Raw genomic sequence first — 21,147 nt, forward strand, 5'->3', positions numbered from 1 at the left:
GAGAGAGAGAGAGAGAGAGCGCGCGAGAGAGAGAGAGAGCGCGAGAGAGAGAGAGAGAGAGAGAGAGAGAGAGAGACAGCATGAGCAGGGGAGGGTCAGAGAGAGAGGGAGTCACAGACTGAAACAGGCTCCAGGCTCTGAGCTGGCAGTCAGCACAGAGCCCGACGCGGGGCTCGAACCCACGAACCGCGAGATCATGACCTAAGCGAAAGTCGGACGCTTAACCGACTAAGCCACCCAGGCGCCCCAGGAAAGATAAGACTTTAAATAGGCTGAAAGGAATTCATGGTCAAACAAGTCCATCTATCCTCAGGGTTTTAAGTGGCTGTAAATATCCACCTGAGGTGATAGGTTTATAGGAACAGCTTTCTCCCTTGTAACTGTGTTCATTAATTACTTGGTGGCTTAGAAAGTCTTCATGTTCTTACCCACCCAGCAAGCTTGTCCTTTCCTTGTCTAATCTTTTCTTCATTGCCAGATCTGAATTGGGTAGCTCTTTGTGAAACTGTTACCTAGGTTTGTACCTCATCTAGACTTCTTGCTGTAATTCACTTTTTCCCCAATGGTTTGTGTGCCTGGGTGCCATTTGTTTGACGCTTCCTAAGCTATTTAGGACTACTCAGTGTTATTTGGTTCATGGAGGAGCAGAAGTAGAGTGCTCAAGACACCTCTGGCACCAGTTGAAAAAGTTAGGAACATACTTAAAAAGGTAGATGTTTTTTCCCACATTAGCACTGAATATCTTAATGTGGGAGGTGCTAATGAGACTTAACCTTTGACCCCCTGAAACTATAAGCATTTTTGTGTGCATTTTTTTTTTAGATGTGCCTTTTTCTGGAATTCATAGTGTTACCCAGGATTTGAAGTAACTTCCAGAAGAACTGTCAAATCCCAAGGAAGGTCTGCTTCTGAATACTGATCAATTCTGCAATCTTAGAAACCTAGGTCTTTTTTGAGAAATTCAGAAAAATTCAAAGACTACAATTAAAGCTTTAAACAAGTTAGATATGGCTAAAATCCTATTTGTCTCTTATCCTTAGTCACTTTCATGAACGTGGCATATTAAGACCTTGGCATTTTAAAAATGTACATGGTTCCTGTAATGTGCTTTTGTTTTAAAAATTGAATAGTTTTTGAAATTGTCATGGTGACATTTACAGATCGAATCCCTTCTAGGTCTAACTTGTATTTAATTGCATAATATGAATCTAAATTTAGATTATTTCTTTCTCCTCCCTTTGATTTTTATGAGCCGAACAGCGAACATTTTTCTACTTCCCGCCTCCTGTGCAAGTTCAATAATTTGTCAGGTTCTATACCCACAGATTGAATTGCATGATTCATATGCATATTTTGAAGTTTACTGAAAAATGCCAAGTTGCTTTACACAGCATCTGCTGATTGCTTCTTCAGTAATGGTGTATGAATCCTGCCTCCCCTATTTTCTCCACATCACTTAGTATTATGATACATTTTAATTTCTATAAAGCAGAGGAATGTGAAATAATCTGTTGTAATAAAACATTTTTAAATTATCCCTGAGGTTTAATTTCCTTATATAAGTTTCTTGGCCATTTTCTTCTGTAGTTGCATGCCCCTTTCCTTTCCCCAGGTTTCTACTGGATTTTTCTTTGGTCTGTGGTTCATTTTGTGTTCTATGTAGAAATCCTTTGTTGTGCATATATTGAAATTTCTCAATCTGTTACTTGTCTTTTAACTTTGTTTATAATGTAGCTTATTCTTCGGAATAGTAGGACTTGATTGAACCGGAGGTGGAGGAGGTCTTAAAAGTCTTAAATGCAGTTACATTTATTTAAGGAATTACACCCAGCAATTTTTATCAATAAGGGGTTTATAGTTTAATGATATTTACCATTGCATCCTCTTCAGACATGGTAGGAGTGATTGAGAAGGAGTCATTCTGCATCAATCTGCATCAGTCATTCTGCATCTTAAAGATTTGTTTAACTGAAGAACGTATGCATGGTGGGGACAGCAGTACTGAGAGCTGAATAGTGTAGATTCCATAGTTCATAGTGTGGGGGCCGAGGGATAACATCATATGTATGCACATTCTTAAGCCTCTTCAATAAATGAGGATAGTTCGTTGTAGAGGGTTTTTGTAAGGATTTAGAGGACATTTTTTGCAAATTCCCGATGTGTAAGTGCTCCATAAGTATTAGCTAGTGTATCATTGATGGAATTTAGTCTGGAAGTAAGTTTTAAGGAGTTCCAGGTATAGATTGCTTTGTGTTTTTACCAGATTTTGCTTTCACCAACACAAGAAACCATCCTGTGCCAAGCAGTTCAGCCATTTTGTAAGTTAAGGAAAGTAAACACTACCCAAGTGCTGAAATGGCAGCTCTCTGCAGAGAACCCACAGGCTTGCCTTTCGAACGGACATGTTGCCGTGCTGCCCTCTTGTGGACATCCGGGAAATGGTGATAAATTAAAATGGGAACAATAGCTATTCCAGTGCTGCTTGCTCTCCAGTCCAGTTGTGAAATATATTTCATACTACGTTTCTGCCACCTTCAGAAAGGATTTTAAAGAGCTACCAAATCCTCTTCTATCCACAACTGAGAAGTGTCAAATGTTTTTTATAAGCACTTATTTCCTGTTGGAATCTAAAATTCCAGTTTTAATGAGAGTCCCTTTCATTATTTTTGCATTGATTTTCCCGTGTAGTGATTGTTCCCTGAAAAATAACAAGACTTGTTTACAAATCAGTTTTGAAGTAATTTTAAGATATGTTTACTCTTCATGAGGGTTTTGTATATGTGGTAGATTCTTAAGTATTCCTTTTTATTTATATTAATTTTTTAATTTTAGAGCATGAGTGGGAAAGGGGGAGAGGGAGAAAATTTTAAGCAGGTTTCATGCTCAGCCTGGAGTCTGACGCGGGACTGGATCCCATGACCGAGGGATCATGACCTGAGCCGAGGTCAAGAGTTGGATGCTCAATTGACTGAGCCACCCAGGCACCCCTTGAATATTCCAGTTTTATTCCTATTACTTTTCATTTAGTAGTATTCCTATTAATTCATTTTAATAGGAATTAAATTCTATTAATTTAGTAGGAATTAATAGGAATTAATCAAATCCTGTTAGAAATATTGTTCCTTTTTTATTGCTTTTGGAAATCTGGTCATTTTATTTGTTTAGGTGAAAGCCTAATAAAGGTCTCCTCCCCTACTAACCCAATTTGACCCTGGTAAATCAGTATCAGAAGCTACAATTAAGTATTGACAATTATTTTGTATTATAGCTAGGCATAATAAGTCTGCATAATATTTAATCTTTGGAGGGAATAATTAGATTGTCAGTGCTTTAAATGTGGAGGTATTGATAGTTGTTTCTTAAATACTCCTCCTATTACAAAATACTCCTTTTCTCTTTAAACATTTAGGTGCTTATCCTCCTAGGAGAGAAGTATGCAAATTGAGTTATACCTTTATTAAGACTCTTTCTTGTAAAGGTAGTATCATATTTTTTTCCCAGTTTTATTGAGAAACAGTTGGCATATGTCACTGTGTAGGTTTAAGGCATACAGCATGGTGTTTTAATTCACATATACTGTGAAATGATTATCACGGTAGGTTTGGCTAACATCCATCTTCTTTTATTGGTACAGTAAAAAAAATTTTTTTTCTTGTAATGAGAACTCGTAGGATTTACTTTCAGCAACTTTCAGATGGATCCTAAAGCAGTGTTAGCTGTCTTCATGTGTGTGGTACATTATGTCCCTATTACTTACCTATCTTATAACTGGAAATTTGTACCCTTTTGGAAATACCTTCTCCAGTTCTTCCTCCCCTCACTGCATCTAGCAACTATGAGTCTAATCTCTTTTTTTTTTTTCCCCTAGGAGTCTTTTAATGTATATTTTTCAGAGAGAGCATGAGTGGGGGAGGTGCAGAGAGAGAAGGGGATGGAGGATCCAAAGCGGGCTCTGTGCTGACAGCACAGAGCCTGAAGTGGGGCTGGGATCCTTGAACCTGAGATCATTCCCTGAGGCGAGGTCAGGTGTTTCATCAGGCACCCCCCATGAGTTTATAAGAAGTTATTTTATTTACTTTTTTGTTACTAGTTATTTTAGATTCCATGTGTGAGACCGCACAGTATTTGTTTTTCTTAGGTTGTTTCCATGTTTTGGTTATTGTACATGCTGTCATGAACATGGAGGTGCAGGAATATCTTTTTGAGTTAGTGTTTTGGTTTCCTTTGGCTATCCCCGAAGTGGGATTGCTGGGCCATAGGGTAGTCCTATTTTTAATTTTTTTTTTTGAGGATCCTCTATCCTGTTTTCTATAGGGACTGTACCAATTTACAATTACACCAGCAGTGGACAAGGGTTCCCTTTTCTCAGTGTCCTCACCAACACTTGTTACCTGTTTTTGTTGATGGCCATTCTGAACAGGTGTGGGGTGACATCTCATTGTGGCTCTAATTTTTTTTTTTAAATGTTTTTATTTATTTCTGAGAAAGAGAGAGAGAGAGAGACAGCGTGAGCAGGGGAGGGTCAGAGAGAGAGGGAGACCCAGAATCTGAAGCAGGCTCTGGGCTCTGAGCTGTCAGCGCAGAGCCTTATGCGGGGCTAGAACTCACAAACCGTGAGATCATGCCCTGAGCCAAAGTCGGGTGCTTAACCGACTGAGCCACCCAGGTGCCCCACATTGTGGCTCTAATTAGGATTTCCTTACTGAGTAGTGATGTTGAGCACCTTTTTGTGTACCTGTTGGCCTTTTTGTCTGTCTTTGGAGAGCTGTCTGTAGAGGTCCTTTGCTCATTTTTTAATTTATTAACTTCTAATTTACTTTTTTGCTGTTGAGTTATAGGACTTCTTTGTATGGTTTGGATATTAACTACTTATCAGATACATTGTTTGCAGATATTTATTCCCCATTCTGTACGTTGTCTTTTCACCTTGTTGATGATTTCTTTTGCTGTACAGAAGCTATTTATTTTTAAAGGTTTATTTTGAGAGTATGCGTGTACACACGCACAGGGGAGGCACAGAGAGAGAGAGGGAGAGAGAGAATCTCAGGCATTGCAGGGCTCCATCTCCTGGCCCTGGGATCATGACCTGAACCAGAAGCAAGAGTTGGAAGCTTTAATGGACAGAATCACCCAGGCGCCCTCCCCACCACTTGTGTTATTTTTGAGTTTGTTGCTTGTGCTTTAGGTGTTATCCAGAAAATCATGACTGACGCTACTGTCAAGGCGCTTTGTTTCTGTGTTTTCTTCTGGGAGTTTCATGGTTTCAGGTCTTAAATTTATGTTTTTAATAATCCATTTTGTATTTTTGGGAGTGGTATAGGATATGGGTCCAGTTTGATTCTTTTACATGTAGATATCCAGTTATCCCAGTACCATTTATTGAAGAGGAGGTCTATTCTCCCTTCAGGTTTTTTTGTTTTGTTTTGTTTAGCTTTCTTGTCAAATATTGATTGTGTATGCTTGGGTTTATTTCTGGGCTCTCAACATTCTATTCCATTGGTCTATTTGTCTGTTTAATGCCAGTATTCTACTGTTTTAATGCCTGTAGCTTTATAATACAGCTTGAAATCAGGAAGTGTGATGCTTCCAACTTTATTCTTCTTTCTCAAGATTTTTTATTTTTTTAAAATTTTAAAAAATTTTTTGGCTCTTTGGGGTCTTTTGTGGTTTCATATGAATTTTAGGGTAGTTTTTTCTCTTTCTATAAAAAATGCCATGGGAATCTTGATAGGGATTGTATTGACTCTATAGATGGCTTTGGTAATATTGACATTTTAACAAAACTAATCCTTCTAACTTATGAATACCAAATACTTTGCTATTTGTGTCTTTTTTTTTTTTTTTAAGGTTTTATTTTTAAGTAATTTCTACATCCAGTGTAGGGCTCGAATTTATAACCTCAAGATCAAGAGTCACCTGCTCCGCTGACTAAGCCAGCCAGGTGCCCACCATTTGTGTCATCTTTTATTGCTTTCATGAATGTCTTTCAGTTTTCAGATTAGAGATCTTTAGCCTTCTTGGTTAAACGTGTTCCTAAGTATTTTATTGTTGGTGATGCTAGCATAAGTTTCTTTCTTTTTCCGAAAATTCATTTTTAGTGTATAAAAATAGTACTTACTTTTGTAGGTTAATTTTGTATCTTGCAGCTTTAACGAATTCATTGATTAGAGCCAACAGTCTTTCAGTTGAGTCCGTAGGATTGTCTCCGTATAAAATCATGCCATCTGCAAATAGAAACAGCTTTACTTCTTTTTCAGTTACCTTATATTTCCCTTTCTTGCCTGATTCCTCTAGTTAGAACTTAAAGTACTATATTGATGAGGAGCAGTGAGAGTGGCATACTTCACTTGTGCCTGACCTTCTAGGAAAAACTATCTGCCTTTTTGCCATTGAATATGATGTTAGCTGTGAGAAGGCTTTTTTTTTAAACACCTTTATTCCCTAAATATTAGTTTAAGTTTATTAAATATGACTTGCTGGTTTCAAAAATAATTAAAAGAAACACTTAGTCTTACTTTCTTCCAAATCTTTAGCTTATTTTAAGTAGGTTTGAGGGTACTTCTATCCCTTGCATTGCATATGATTCTTGTGTCTGGATTTATTATGAGCCATTTAAATGTTAAAAAGACTGAAATTTCTATAATGAACAACTCTGAACTCACCACTCAGCTTCAGTCATAAAACATCACCAATATCATTCTGTGATCACATCTGCTTTCCTCAGCCCCAGAGGTAAGTACAATTATGAATTTGGTGTTTGTTTCTTTGGAGGTCTGGTTTTCATCCTTATTTGATTTTTTTTTTTTAATTACACAAGTAGTTGATGATATCCATTAGTATACTTGAAATAACTCATCCAACAGAGTAAACCACTGTTAACAACATAGGTTGTGTTTTGTTCCTTAAAAGGTATTGTGTGCACTGTTAAATTTCTAGAGGTCGCTCCCTACACAAACACGAATATACAGCTGCAGAAGGCATATACAAGGATAGGTATAGTTTATCATTTACAGTGAACAGTTTGGAAATCTAAATATTCTACCTAGAAATATAGAAATATGGAAGTATATCAAGGATATTTGTGGCTTATTGGTTAAGAGAACAATTTAAGAATAGTTCAAACGTTCCACTAATAGGGGACAAATTAAATACAAGTAGAGTTTTCATATTAAATGGGGCAATTTAAAGGAAGTGATGTAGAGTATGTATACACATACCCCATTGTGGGTGCTGGCTTGGGACGTTTTCCATCACATCTACAGTAATTCCTGCTTTTCAGCACAAAATGGTAACAGGAATGCTAGCTAGCTGGACTATTCTAGTTTTCTTCAGCAGATGAATGCTGCTATTTGTGGCTTCCTTTTTCTTTTAATTAGGAGTTGAATATTTTCTGTCTGGTTGGAATGTTTTGTGCTTCATGGCACTCTGTATGGATCATATTAAGGGCTTGTGACAATTTTAGTTGGTGGTGACTGCCAAAATGAGATTCCAGCCTTAATCCCTTGTCTGGAGATAATACTCATTACAGTAATTAAAGAAACATTAATTTCAAAAGGGTTTCTAAAAGGTTTCATATTTTAGCAAAGTCAGTAAGTCCCTAGGCACACTGACCATCGGAGAAGACAGTTATCTGTCAAGTCTGTTAGAGAGGTCGGCAAGTGACCAAATTACTCGTATAGGATGAAACAAATGGAGAGCCAAAGGGGCATGGATATTCACAGCTGGGGCTTTGGAGTCTTGTCCTCTGGGCTGGGATATGTGTCATTGCTCCACTGAGTCTACTCACTTTTAGCATGGTGGCTGAAGCTCAGACTGAAATGAGGCTGCCTATGAGTTCCCCGTAAGAATAACTGCTGTGGCAAGGTATTATGGAAGACTTAAAAGACGCTGAGATTAGGATTGGAAAGGGCACACAGGATGTTTTCCTAGAGAAGGTAATACCTGAGGCTTTAAGAATTGGAGAGGTATTTGTCACAAGCAGAGATTGAGGGTGAGCGATCCTATGGCTTATTCTGTGCTAAGTGGTTCAGTAAGGCTGGGGGAAGAATGGTTAAGCAGAGTCTTGGGAAAGGAAGCCAGGTTTCATAGGGCAGGAGGAGACAGGATAACAACAGCCATCAGGCCCAGGGTGGGTGAGAGGAGGTGGCCAGCTGGTTCCCAATTCCCCAGGCCTCTCTAAGCACTCAGGCACTTTGGCTGTGTAAGTGCAACCTCCAGGTACGCTCCTCATTCCCCTTCCAAGTGAAAAGCAGTTTCTTTATAAACTCCTTTCTTGTAAGGAAATCCTGAAACTGCCTCTGTACCTTTAAAACTGTGAGCAAATGGTGTAGGTAGAAGTACTACATTTCCAACTATTGCCATGGATTGTATGATACTGATCACTAATAGCACTAGCTGGGAAGAACTTTGTGTTAGAAGGGGAATCTGAAATTGTGAAATTCTGAAAAGTCTAATGTTTGGATAAGGCACTGACATTTATAGAGTACTGCCGTTATAGCTGCCATTTGGTGATCTCATGACACTACAGAGGATGGCACAGGTTAAAAAGTGGCATAACCCTGAGATAGGCTTGAAGACTGAGAGCTGGGCCATGGATGCTGGAGCCTGCACTTTTTAACTCTACTGTCCAGCCTTCCTATTTCTCTTTGACTGGTGGACTGGCCGCCTTATGCTTGGTCACAGGTGGAGAGTAAGTGACTGAAGATGCCTTAGTCAGCTGAATTAGTCAGCCGGATTAGTCTGCTTTTACTGTTCAAAGGGCCAAGGAGTCAGTAACTATAATGAGGCCTTGGAAGTGAGTCACCTGTTAACAGGGATGTCTAACTGGTTTTGAACATTGTATAACATGGAAAAGGTTTATTTATTTATTTATTTTTTTTGAGTCCCTTAAGGTTTTGTACCCTTGTGGTGACAGAAAGAATATGGGCATTAGAGCCAGTCTTAGGGGTTGGGATCCTTGCCCATCTCTCTGTTTTCTCATCCTTCACTTGGGGATAAAAATTCCCAATAAGGTGTTCTGGGAAATAAGGAAAATAATACATAATAAAGTACTTAGAGTAATGCCAGGTACCTATTAGATGATTAGGTAATTAATAAATGGTTTTAACCTTCTTTTCCCGTCTCCAGGCTAGAACCCCCCCCCCCCCAACCACTCTCATTGATTGCAGCCTCATCTTAACTGAAAGGTGCCTTTGCTGTTATGTGCTTACTGTGGATCACATGGGATTTTGGAAGGGCAATCCCAATTCCCAGTGTATTGCCCTATTCATCATGTGGACACGTTTGTCAACTGATAGGCCCTAATTTCTAGTTGGGGAGATACCTTGGTGGTAAATATGAAGCCTCCTTTAACCTTTTGGGCTTCATACCATGTGCCCTTTATCTCTGGGTTGCTAAACTCAAGGCCTTTTTGTTTAAGTTACAGTTACTCTAGGTTGTAGTTGCTACCAGCCTCCCCTCTTGTGCTTTAGCTGTAAGCAGAAGATTTGAATGAATTGCCCATCTTTTTCTGGAGTCCATCCAGTTTAGGGCTTTTTTAAATATTTATTTTCTAAATATTTATTGTTAAATTGGCTAACACGCAGTGTGTACAGTGTGCTCTTAGTTTTGGGGATTGTTTCCCATGGTTCATCACTTACATATAACACCCTGTGCTCATCCCAACAAGAGCCCATCACCCATTTTCCCCTCTCCCCCACCCCCTCCCTCAACCCTCTGTTCTCTGTATTAAACAGTCTCTTATGGTTTGCCTCCCTCCCTCTCTGTTTGTAACTATTTTTTCCCTTTCCCTTCCCCCTTGGTCTTCTGTTAAGTTTCTCAAATTCTACATATTAATGAAAACATCTGACATCTTTCTCTGACTGACTTACTTCACTCAGCATAATACCCTCCAGTTCCATCCACGTTGCTGTACTTGGCATGATTTCATTCTTTCTCATTGTACGTCTTTCTTTTAAAGCAGCTTTGCTGCTACCAGTATTTTCCTGAAGTGCTTTTTTACTGTTGGAGAGCGGGCAGGGTGAGTAGCCTACTCGGCTCCCAGAGTTGATACTTTGACACTCAGTCTTCCCATAGCTTCTGGTGTTTTTGTTTTATAGCTTCTGCTGTCATCTGCCTACTTAGGTTGCTCTCTCCTGAGGGGTATTTAGAATGAGGAAGGGGTGGCATATATGGTAGCCCATAGCGGTCTTTATTGGTTTAGGCATTCACATCAGACTCAGAATGCTCCTTTTGATTATTTTTTTCCCACTAAGTCTAGCAGGCCCAGAACTCACTGCTGAAGATTCCAAAGGAGGACCTCTGGTTTGGGGGTTTGTGTGTTTTCAGTACTGCTCCCCAGATTTGTACCTGTTGTTGATAACCAGTGACTAGATAATTGCAACCAGATTGCATTCTTACTCTTTGGGGAACTTCTCCTTGGTTTTGTTTTGTTGTGTGTGGATTTTTTTCTTTGTGGGGAATATTTGTCTTGAGAGAGTGACTGATATTGAACAAATAAGACTTAGTGGATCAGACAGATTGACCTGTGTCACCTTGGTAGACTTGCTTAATTATTTCTGAGCTTTAGTTTTTCCATATCTGTCTTTAGGGTTTTGTTTTCAGTTTTTTCCTCATCTGAGTGAAGGAGAAAATAATATCCCCTTTTTGAGTTTAGTAAAAGAGCTAATCTATATAAATTGTTATATGGCATCATCTAAGCACTCAGGAAATGGTAGCTGCTAGGGATGTTGGGAGTGATAATGACATTATTGGCAATATAAGAATGTAAAAGTGAATTCGAAGGTTGTGATTTTGTATTATCAGGATTATTCTCTGCTGTCATTTTACCACTTTTAAAAAAGATTTCTGTGGAATTTTTTAAAAAACAGATTTATGTGGCAGTTCTTAAAACTTGTAAAAATTTATTTATTTATTTATTTTTTTATTAAGTCACTCAGCATCTGAAGAGGCTTCGGGTTCAGACTCAGGCAGCCAGTCGGAGAGTGAGCAGGGCAGCGATCCAGGAAGTGGACATGGCAGTGAGTCAAATAGCAGTTCTGAATCTTCAGAGAGCCAGTCGGAATCTGAAAGTGAGTCGGCGGGTTCCAAATCCCAGCCAGTTCTTCCAGAAGCCAAAGAGAAGCCAGCCTCTAAGAAGGAACGGATAGCTGATGTGAAGAAGGTATCTACTTTGCTATACAGTGGAAATGTGCTGCTGGCTAGGACCAGCAAGCAGAACTTTATTTTGTGTGGAAAACTCATTAGTATATCTGAATAATGAAAACTACCACCACCTTTTGTAATAATATACTGTCTGTAGATGTGAAGATTGTTTTCTGTTCTATTTGATATAGCAGACACAGGGCCATAAGGGAAATAATTAGAATGAACCATCGAATTACAGGGCAAAAAGACAAATTTTTATAGTTTTGGTTTTTAACATTTAAGAAAGGTAATGGTACCAAACAATACAGAAAGAATTACTGACAGATGATTCTGGAATGTAGTTGTGAAGCTTAGTTATGGATAATAAAAGTTCAAGAATAAAGGCAGTTTTTCTTCTCTGAAGGATGGAAGGAAAATACTTCTCGGAAGTTATCTACATCTAGGCAGTGTAGGTGTTGTTTGCTTAACAAAGAAGAGTCTTGTAGCAAAGAATGCAAAAAGGCAAAAATTGAAGTGCATAGTGTCTTCTCACTGATGCATAAACTTTGGAATGCATTCCTTTGGGGGAAAAATTAATGACTTGGCCTAATTACTCACAAGAGCGCAGCTGATCTTTTAAAATTCCATTTTGAGACAATTCGGTGTGAATCACTGAAAATAGAAAAGAATATTCTTTTAGAAATTTGGAAGATTTCCTAATGAAAGCTTTATGCCAAATTAGTTTTTATTCTTCTAAGACAGAAATCTTCATCTGAGCACTCAGAGTTTTGTAGTAGTACAAATAATTTTAATTTACCTGCAGGTTCCACAGAATAGCTTTGATAGATGCTTCAATGGATGTGCCATTAAGGATAAAAGAATGAAAGCTGTCCCTGCTAATTCAGTCATCACCAGTGACTTTTAGACACTCAAGTGTTTTACCTTGTCACCTGCTCGGTGTGCTGGTGGACCTTTCACAAGAGGAGTGCAGAAAGGCCCTGCATATAGAGCACCACTGAGAGATTTTGCTCTGAGGATCCCTGAACTCAGAGGCTTACTCCCCAGGCTTGTAGCAGAAGGCTTTGCTTGGCAATCTTCAGAGTATAATGTCTGAGCCTGGTTTCCTCTACATCTAGACCAGGTATTCTTTTTAGAACACCACAACATACTTTTGAAGGAAGTATAATGGATAGAAAATGTCTGGATACAACTTTCTTCTTCTGTGCAGTGGAGAATTCTTTACTTGAAGAGATTAAAGGAAGCCACAGAAACTGTGACTTAGTGTTTTAAAACTTCACTGAAATCTAGTTGATCAGGATTTACAGCTGTTAACTATAAGACCATATATATATATATATATATACATAATTTAACCTTATGTAAGTAAGATAAAAGGGAATTAGAAGAAATTATTACTAAGATATAAGTAAAGCTTCAGAATGAAGTATTAAAATACATTTTAATTTAAAACTTGGAGAGCATGTGTGCGCATGCGAGCAAGTTGGGTAGTGGGCAGAGGGAGGAGAGTCTTGAGCAACAGGTTCTGTGCTCAGCACAGAGCCTGACACTGGGTTACATTTCAGGACCTTGAGATCATGAGCTGAGCCAAAATTAAGAGTCGGACACTTTGACTGAGTCCCCCAGGTGCCCCTAAAATACACTTTCAAAGTTAAGGCAGTAAATTCCAAAAAGTTAATAAGGTTAACAGGTGGGTGGATGTACTAACTAGTTAGAATGATTGGATTGTGACTTTTCCCCCCAACTTTATTTATTTATTTTTGAGAGAGAGAGAGAGAGAGAGAGAGAGAGAGCAAGCAAGCAGGAGAGGGAGAGAGAGAATCCCAAGCAGGCTCTGCACTCTCCTGATGCAGGACACAAACTCCCAAACCATGGGATCATGACCTGTGCAGAAATCAAGAGTTGGAGCTTAGCTGACTGAGCCACCCAGGTGCCCAGATCAGATTGTGACTTAAATGTTAGTATTCTAAAATGAGAACTTCTGAGGAAGGTTCTTTGTTTTCTGTATACACAGTAGCTTTTTTATTGAAGAGTTGAATTGAATATTGTAGCCCTCAGAAGGACAAAGATGAACTCAAGAGGATTTTATTTATTTATTTATTTATTTATTAAAAATTTTTTTAACATTTTATTTATTTCTGAGAGAGAGACAGAGACAGCGTGAGCAGGGGAGGGTCAGAGAGAGAGGGAGACAAAGAATCTGAAACAGGCTCCAGGCTCTGAGCTGGCAGTCAGCACAGAGCCTGACGCGGGGCCCGAACCCACGAACCGCGAGATCATGACCTGAGCCAAAGTCGGACGCTTAACCGACTGAGCCACCCAGGCGCCCCTCAAGATGATTTTAGTGTGCATGCATTACAGTATATCCTGTAATACAATCTCAGCAGTTGAGCTTGAATGCCTAATATTTTAAAATGATGAAACTAATTGGTGCAGTGACATTTAAATGATTTAGCTACCCCAGTTGATAAAAGCTCCTTAAATACCTGTGTTGAGTAATTTTGTACCTTTAGCAGAAGTCCAGAAAGGGGTAAGGGTTGGGTTGGGGTTGGGGTTGGGGTTGGCAGGGTCAGAGTAAACTTTTTTGTCCCCTTCCTTTCTCTGCCAGATTTGTTGAGAATCCTGCTGCCTCTGTCACCCAATTTTCCTGTCACTTGGTTATTCTTAATTCCTTCTGGTTGGACCCTTTGTCTTCCTGACTCTGAGATTATTGTAAGGCCATTATGGATTTGTCACCTTTATAAACTAGGAACACTAGATTACATGACTACATTGGATTCTTGTTCTAAAGTGCCTTTTCCTGGAACATCTTGCTTATTTTCTTTGGAGGCTTTGGTTTTATTCAGCTTGCTTGGCACTTTTTTTTCTTTTTCTTTTTTCTTTTTTTTTTTTTAAAGATGCTGTTGATAATATCCTCCCTTGCCTTAGTGACATTCTGTTTTTCTGGGTTGTCTTTCATCAATTTTGTCTTTTTTGGGGTCCACTTGCTACACGCTTTATGAGTCTCAGCCAGTGGTTTCTCCTGTGGCCTCACTTTCTAAATATTGTCATGACATTCGCCATCACCTGTGTTTTGACAACAAACCCACATTTCTAATCTTGGCTGTCAGGCATCTCCTACATGTGTAACTTTTGTTAAACATCTTCATTATTCACAATCCATCCAAATTCCTTTTGCCTCTGTGTGACTGATTTCATGAGAAAAACACAGGATATACTTGGCAGGAGTTCTCTCTGGAAAGGAGAGTGAGATTGGGGGTAGGGGGTTTAGACTCTCATTGTTAGAGGTTGGAACGGTCTTTTACATTTTTTTCTATAGATTTATTTATTTGTGCCTTTTAAATAAGATGACGGTGTATTGAGAAAAAAGATTTCAACTAATCTCTCCTTTCACCTTCATTTATATATTTCTGTCACTAGTGAGGATTGTTCCTGAACATCAAGTCCTAAAGACTAGGGTTAATTACTGCTGGAGAATACAGTGAAGTGTACAGAGACAGGGTAGCAGTGGTGCTCATCTGAGAACTTCTATCTGAGTGTCAGAAATGCCTAATTTGTGTGCATCTGGCATGTTACACGTCCCAAGGAATTTAAGGAAATAGACAAATGTGCTGATTCTTACTTCATAAGATGTGTTGGAGCCCTGCTTGATTTTTGATTTCCCAGATGGGTCAGTGTGCAGTCATAGCTGCTACTAGAAAGCATTAGGGACTTAAAATTTATCAGTAAAGACTTTGTCTTTAGTAGAAGCCTTGCCATATTATTCAACTGTAAGTTTATATTTTAATGACGAGCAAACAGTGTGCCATGTAGTTTAAGAGCCATTCGGTAAAGAAGAGGCACTGTTAAACTTCAGTGTGTTCCAGGATAATAAAGATGGTACTTTATTGTCTCATAAACAAAACTGACAAAAACACCCTTCTGACATGTAGTTACGTGAATTTTCTTAAAAGACATGTTCCAGTAATGAAAATAGTAAATCAAAAAAGGATTCACTCATGGTCTATTAATTTTACAGATGTGGGAAGAATATCCTGATGTTTATGGGGTTAGGCGGTCAAACCGAAGCAGACAAGAACCATCACGATTTAATATTAAGGAGGAGGTAAGGAAAAGACGTGTTTTAAGGGGATACATTTAGACTTCTTATCTTACCTCATCCTTTTCAGCTCTGGTACATGCTACCACTGACATGACTGAATTTTATGCCTTAGAGTTAAGTGACTCTAGTGTGAGCTTTCTCAATCTAGTACGACAAGGAAAACCATAGATAGCTTTTAAAGGAAGAAAGTTACAGGAAGATTGTGTCATAATGAATGTCTTAGTAGAGTGCTAGAGTATTGTACAGAACTTGGTCTCACTTTTTTTTAAGGTTTCTGAGTTTCAAGTGAAATTGATTATTATTGCAAACAGTTTACCTTTTAAAATATCTAATTTCTAAATCTCCTACATTTTGATAAATAAGTCATTGCTTGGTAAACAAATGTCATAGTGGAAGTTGTTTCAGATTTATTTCCGAGAAAGGAAGGAGAGTTTGCTTAACTTAATGCATTTTAACTGATTCTTCAAATTTGCTTTCTATTTTTAGTGTGCAGTATAAAATACTTCACACACATTTAGTCTGATCTTACTGTGAGAGATTGAGTAGTTTCTTGGTTTTTTAAAATTGGTAATAATGTACTGGGTTCTGTTGTTTCTACAGAATAGATTTTTCTCACCTTTCTCAGTTTGTGTGGTATTTTTGTCAATTCTTACCTCTGTAATAGGTGTATAGACCAAATTCTGAAGACATGCTCTTTTGTGCTTCAGTGAGTTGTCCTCTTTTCTGTATTCTTAGGAGGACTTTGCTATTCTTAAGTATGTAACATTCTTCTGATGAAAGTTAATATCCGGGGGCTAGTGAGATGGGGGTGGGGTATGGTAAACATATTTTAAAAATCTAATTGACTGTAACATCCTCTTTGCCTTTATGGTATTTTATTTTGAGTGACCTCTGAGCTGGTTTGCCTGAGCTTTCTTTTTCCACAGTGTCTAGGACAAGGTTCCTGAGCCATATTTGTTACAACCAGTCACATAGTTGTATCAGTCATTTCCTCATTTATAGATCCATTAACACATTATCTGTAGGGCACAAGACCGCAATAGGAATAGTTTGCCAGTTTGCCTAATTTTGGGGGAAAAGAGCTGTTTCAATGTTTCTGCCTATAAACCTTACGTGGCCTGGTGCTGTCAGCAGGGCGCTGTTGGCTCATGGTTGAACATGCTCTGTAATGAGTCTAAAATGGAACAGATCAGCAGTCACCGCCTTGAATGACATACCAAATGTTATGGCGTTTCACATGATATTCTGGATCTATAGTATTGAGTATGGTTGCCACTAACATGTGGCTTTTAAAGTTTTAAGGTAAAATAAACTAACATGAAAGATTCTGTTCCTTAGCGGCACTAGCCACGTTTCAGGGGCTCAGCGGTCACGTGTGGCTGCTGGCCACTAGTTTGGAGCCTGCAGATACAGAGAATTTTATTGGGCTGCGCTCTTGTAGAAGTCAAGCTGAGAGAAGGGTGGGAGAAGGGTTTCCCAGTGTAAGAGGTAACCCTGCCATAACAAATTAAGTTTCAAAGGAAAAGAAGAGTGAGTACCACCAAACACAGGGTTCTGTTGTCCGAAAGCTCATAGTGAGTAATGTTATGGGGGTCGTGTTGTCCCTACGAACTGTGAATTAAAGTCTGTAATCATTTTTCCCCCCTCACACACTGAAGGCAAGTAGCGGGTCTGAGAGTGGGAGCCCAAAAAGAAGAGGCCAAAGGCAGCTGAAGAAACAGTAAGTCTTCCATGGGGCAGTTAACTTCCCCCAGGGTTTCGAATGCGTCAGCCTCTCCGGGGCTGCCTTCTCTGTGCGGCCGTCGGCCCGGGTCCTGGAGTCTGCAGCTTCTCTTGCTGTCTTCGGTTTCAGTCTGTCACGACCCACTGCAGCAGCAGCCCTCCAAGCTCGGGGTGGCGTGTGTTCCCACGTGCTTGGGCTGCTTCTTGGGGCACACCCCACCCAGCTTGTTCATTTGGTTAGCCTGGTTAGCCCAGTTGTGTTTTCCTTAAAAATGTGCACCAGTTCTATTCCGGTTGAGGAAGGAACAAATTTAGATGTTCTCTTTTTCCTTTACCGGAACAAATTTAGATGTTCTCTTTTTCCTTTTCGTTTGTTCTTTGTGTGGATATGGCAAAACTGGATTTGTTGGACTGGACATCCAATTTTGTATGAAATTTCAAATTGTTGTTACCGTATAATTTTAATACTGCAGTTTACAAGCCAGAAAATTTTAATTCTTAACATGACATTCCTTTAGGACATAGATTATGTATTCATTAGATTATGTATTCATTATTTAAAAAATTCACAAATTCGACTTAAGGTGAAAAATTTTTGATTTTTGTTTTTTTTTTGAGAATGAAAATCATTTTTGGAGGGTGTCTGGATCTCTTTGACAGTCTGAATTCTACAGCCTGCCTCTTAAGGAGCTTCATTTGAAAATGTAGCTGTTAAAAACTTGGCAGACAAATTCAGGGGTTTCTCATGGTAAACACTTGTCCGTGGTACCTAGTAAAATAGAGCCCCAGATATACATATATTCTCTGTTTGAAAATATTAGTAATCCTTTATAAGTATTTGGTCTAAGGCAGAGGAGTTTGAGTTTTTTAAACCCATTCTCTCATCTTCAAAATAGAGTAATACTCATTCAGCCAACCTAACAGGGTTACTGGGAACTGTGCTAGAAAAAGTCGAGTATTTAGTATTGTCCTCTCTAGAGCACACACACTTTCATTTGTATTTGAAATATTTGTTAGAGTTGGAGGAAAAACTGTAGGCAGGCCTGCGCTTCTTGGGATCTTAGAAGGCTCTGTTCTCCAGTCCCCGGCCTGTGTGGGAGACTACTCTGATCTGGTGGTCTTGGGATCCTTGAGGAAGTCTGTACATGTGCTCTTTCCTCTACCATCTGGCTATGTTCTGCTGGTCTCTTGACTGGAATCTAAATGGTGCTGTGCTTGAAAACTTCCAAGTCCTACTTCAGTGGTGTCTGGGTGTGCAGAACCCCACCAGTCCCTATACTTCCTTTCCTTCTGTCGATCCTAGGATCCTAGAATTCTCTAAAGTTGACAGTTCTCAGAGGCCTTCTATCCCTGAGTTCCTTGTAGGGGATTGTATCTTCTGTAAGGCCACTTCCCTCCCCCGGCCTCTTCCCTAGGAACTTAGCCAGAGCTACAGGAGTTCCCCTCATGCTTGTTTTGTCCCTGGGCTGGCCTCGCTTCCTGCCCTCCTCTGGGCTGCAGGTGAGTACTGGGGCTTATGACGAACTCTTTTCCCAAGGCTGTGTAATCATAATAGTACTATTTGGGGGTGCAGTAGCTGCTGACACTCCTGTTACAAGGCTCAGCACTAAAGGGGGCCTGTGTGATCTGAGTAAGCCTAACAAGACCTAGTGTGCGGGCATGTGGATTTCAGAGTTGAGAGACTCACTCAAAGGGAACAAGAGATTGTAGCACAAGGAAATGTTTTTCTGAAACACTGCACACTGTACCACAGATTTTAAAGTTTTTGAAAAGCTATTTTTTAAAACTTTTTTTAATTCAAACTTTAAAAACATTCTAAGAATAAAAAGTAGTAGTATAAAGACTGCCTGTGTATTTTACCTAGATTTTACCATTGGTTACCACTTTTGCCTCACTTACTTTATCGTTGTGAGTGCTTTCTTTGTAAGTATTTATGCATGCACACGCATAATATTTTTTCTGAACCACTTAAGACTAAGATTGACACACATCATGGCCTTTTACCCCTAAATACTGAAGTGTGGATTTCCTAAGAATAAGGATACTCTTCTTTCTTAAGCACAGAATAGTTTTAATATAAGTAGATCTAACATTGCTAAAATTCTTTTGTCTAATCCATATTCCCATTTTGTTAATTGACCCATTAGTGTCTTTTATAACATTTCCAACCTCCGCTGAAGGGTCTCATACTGGGTTAGGTACTGTGTTAGTGGTCTTTCACAGCCTTTCTGTGCTTTTATGACCTTGGCATCTTAGAAGAATACAATCTTACAAGGAAATAACTCCCCAGAGTCATAATGTGAGTTAGCATTTTAAAAATTTAGCAGTTATACAGCATAATTTTTCTGCACGATACTGAGAACATTTATCAAGTTCGCAATGTTGAAAATTTGAGAGATGATGCTTAAGAATTCAGATTTCTAGGGTTTTGTGTTTTGTTTTTGAGAAAATCTGTCAGTGCTGGTCCCTGTAACAGTGGTCTTTGTAACCTTGAGATGGACTAGGAGTTCTCTGTTTGACTTCATTTACAGTCCTTACCTGGCCCTAGTGGGTACTGGGGATTGTAACCCCTGACCTAGTCATGCTACCCAGCAATTTTTTAAATTTTATTTGACCCACTCATGCTGTTTTGGTTATTGAACCCTCTTTCATGCAGTACTTCTTAATGTTGTCCAAATTTGTGAAATGTATAGGACTTACGCTGACCCATTACAGTCCCATCAATGTTTCAAGCCACTCTGGAACGGTTCCAGAACATTTTCTCCAAACTGGAATTTAGAAAAACAAGAAATGTGTTAGCCATAAATTACTTGAAGCTTTTCTTCTGGGGCCATAGTTATTTTTTTCTTTCCAGTTCTTTGAATTGGAACTCTGTCACAAACTTGTGACACAGTGGAGGAGAATCCGTTTGCCCCAGATTTTTCTTTTTCATTGAAACTTGTTTCTGAAAGGCATTTTTCTCTGGGAAAATATATTGAAAATCAGTGAAGTGTAAGCAGTTCTTTCCTTCTTTTCCTAATCTGCCTTCAAAAGTGGAGGAGAAAGGAATCCCCTTCTGGGCTTGTAGAGATAGTAGGAAGCTCAGTGACTCTTGGCCAGAATTTAGGCCCATTTTATTTACAGAGGAATTTTGTTCGTTCCCTTCTTTACAGTTGTTTAAATTTAAATATGACTTTTTTATGTCTGTTTACATTGCTATGGGGCTTCAGTGGCCAGATCTTTTTTGTTGTTGTTGTTTTATTAGTTTTTTAAATGTTTTATTTATTTCTGAGAGAGAGACAGCATGAGCAGGGGAGGGTCAGAGAGAGAGGGAGACACAATCCAAAGACAGGCTCCAGGCTCTGAGCTGTCAGCACAGAGCCTGACGCAGGGCTCGAACCCACGAACCGTGAGATCATGACCTGAGCGAGATCATGACCTGAGCCGAAGTCGGACGCTTAACCGACTGAGCCACCCAGGCGCCCCCAGATCTTGGTATTTTTATCCCCAGTTCTCTCTTAAGAATCCTGCTAGCACCCTCTTAGAGCTGGATCTGCCTTTTCAAGTCTCCTTTAACATATGAAAAAGTTTTTAATCACAACCTTACATTTTAGACAATGCATTGTAGCCTGACATAGACGTATGGCTTAGGGAGTTGTGCTCATAAAGTTTGCATTATGTATAAGAAGCCAGTGATCTAGGAGAGCCCTCTACATCTGCAAAGTTGGGAAGTAATCTTTTTATAATGATCAGTCTCCTCACCTCCCTTTTATACAAAGTGACTTAGCCTGACTTAGACGTATGGCTTAGGGAGTTGTGCTCATAAAGTTTGCATTATGTATAAGAAGCCAGTGATCTAGGAGAGCCCTCTACATCTGCAAAGTTGGGAAGTAATCTTTTTATAATGATCAGTCTCCTCACCTCCCTTTTATACAAAGTGACTTAGTATTGCTAATCTAACTTTTTCCTCTGTTCTTGAAAGTTAAAACAAAATTTAAAATAATCCAGCCGGTTCCAAATACACATACATACTAACTCACTTAGGTCTTTTAAGCCTTCTCTTGTTCAGATCCTCCCAGAATGTATAAGACTGGCCTTTCCTGATTTTGTGATCTTCAGTGGGTTATCATTGAGAGGAGGAGGGCTGCAGGTTTGACATGTAATGCCAAACACCTTGTTCTCACTGGGCTTTAGTTTCCTTC

The 21,147-nt window shown here is 39.2% G+C and overlaps 1 protein-coding gene across 3 annotated transcripts in view; it reads left to right on the forward strand.

Annotated features, from left to right (window-relative positions):
- Positions 1 to 21,147, forward strand: part of CHD2 (chromodomain helicase DNA binding protein 2) — a 123,161-nt gene that overhangs the window by 12,336 nt on the left and 89,678 nt on the right. For all 3 annotated transcript variants that reach the window (XM_039217677.1, XM_039217674.1, XM_039217675.1), the window contains exons 3-5: positions 10,930 to 11,161; positions 15,161 to 15,247; positions 16,903 to 16,964. In XM_039217677.1, coding sequence (XP_039073608.1) covers positions 10,930 to 11,161; positions 15,161 to 15,247; positions 16,903 to 16,964 — 381 coding nt within the window. The remainder of the gene's footprint in view (positions 1 to 10,929; positions 11,162 to 15,160; positions 15,248 to 16,902; positions 16,965 to 21,147) is intronic.

Source organism: Hyaena hyaena, unplaced genomic scaffold (assembly GCF_003009895.1).
Source record: "Hyaena hyaena isolate Hyena2069 unplaced genomic scaffold, ASM300989v1 scaffold_702, whole genome shotgun sequence".
NCBI lineage: Eukaryota > Metazoa > Chordata > Mammalia > Carnivora > Hyaenidae > Hyaena > Hyaena hyaena.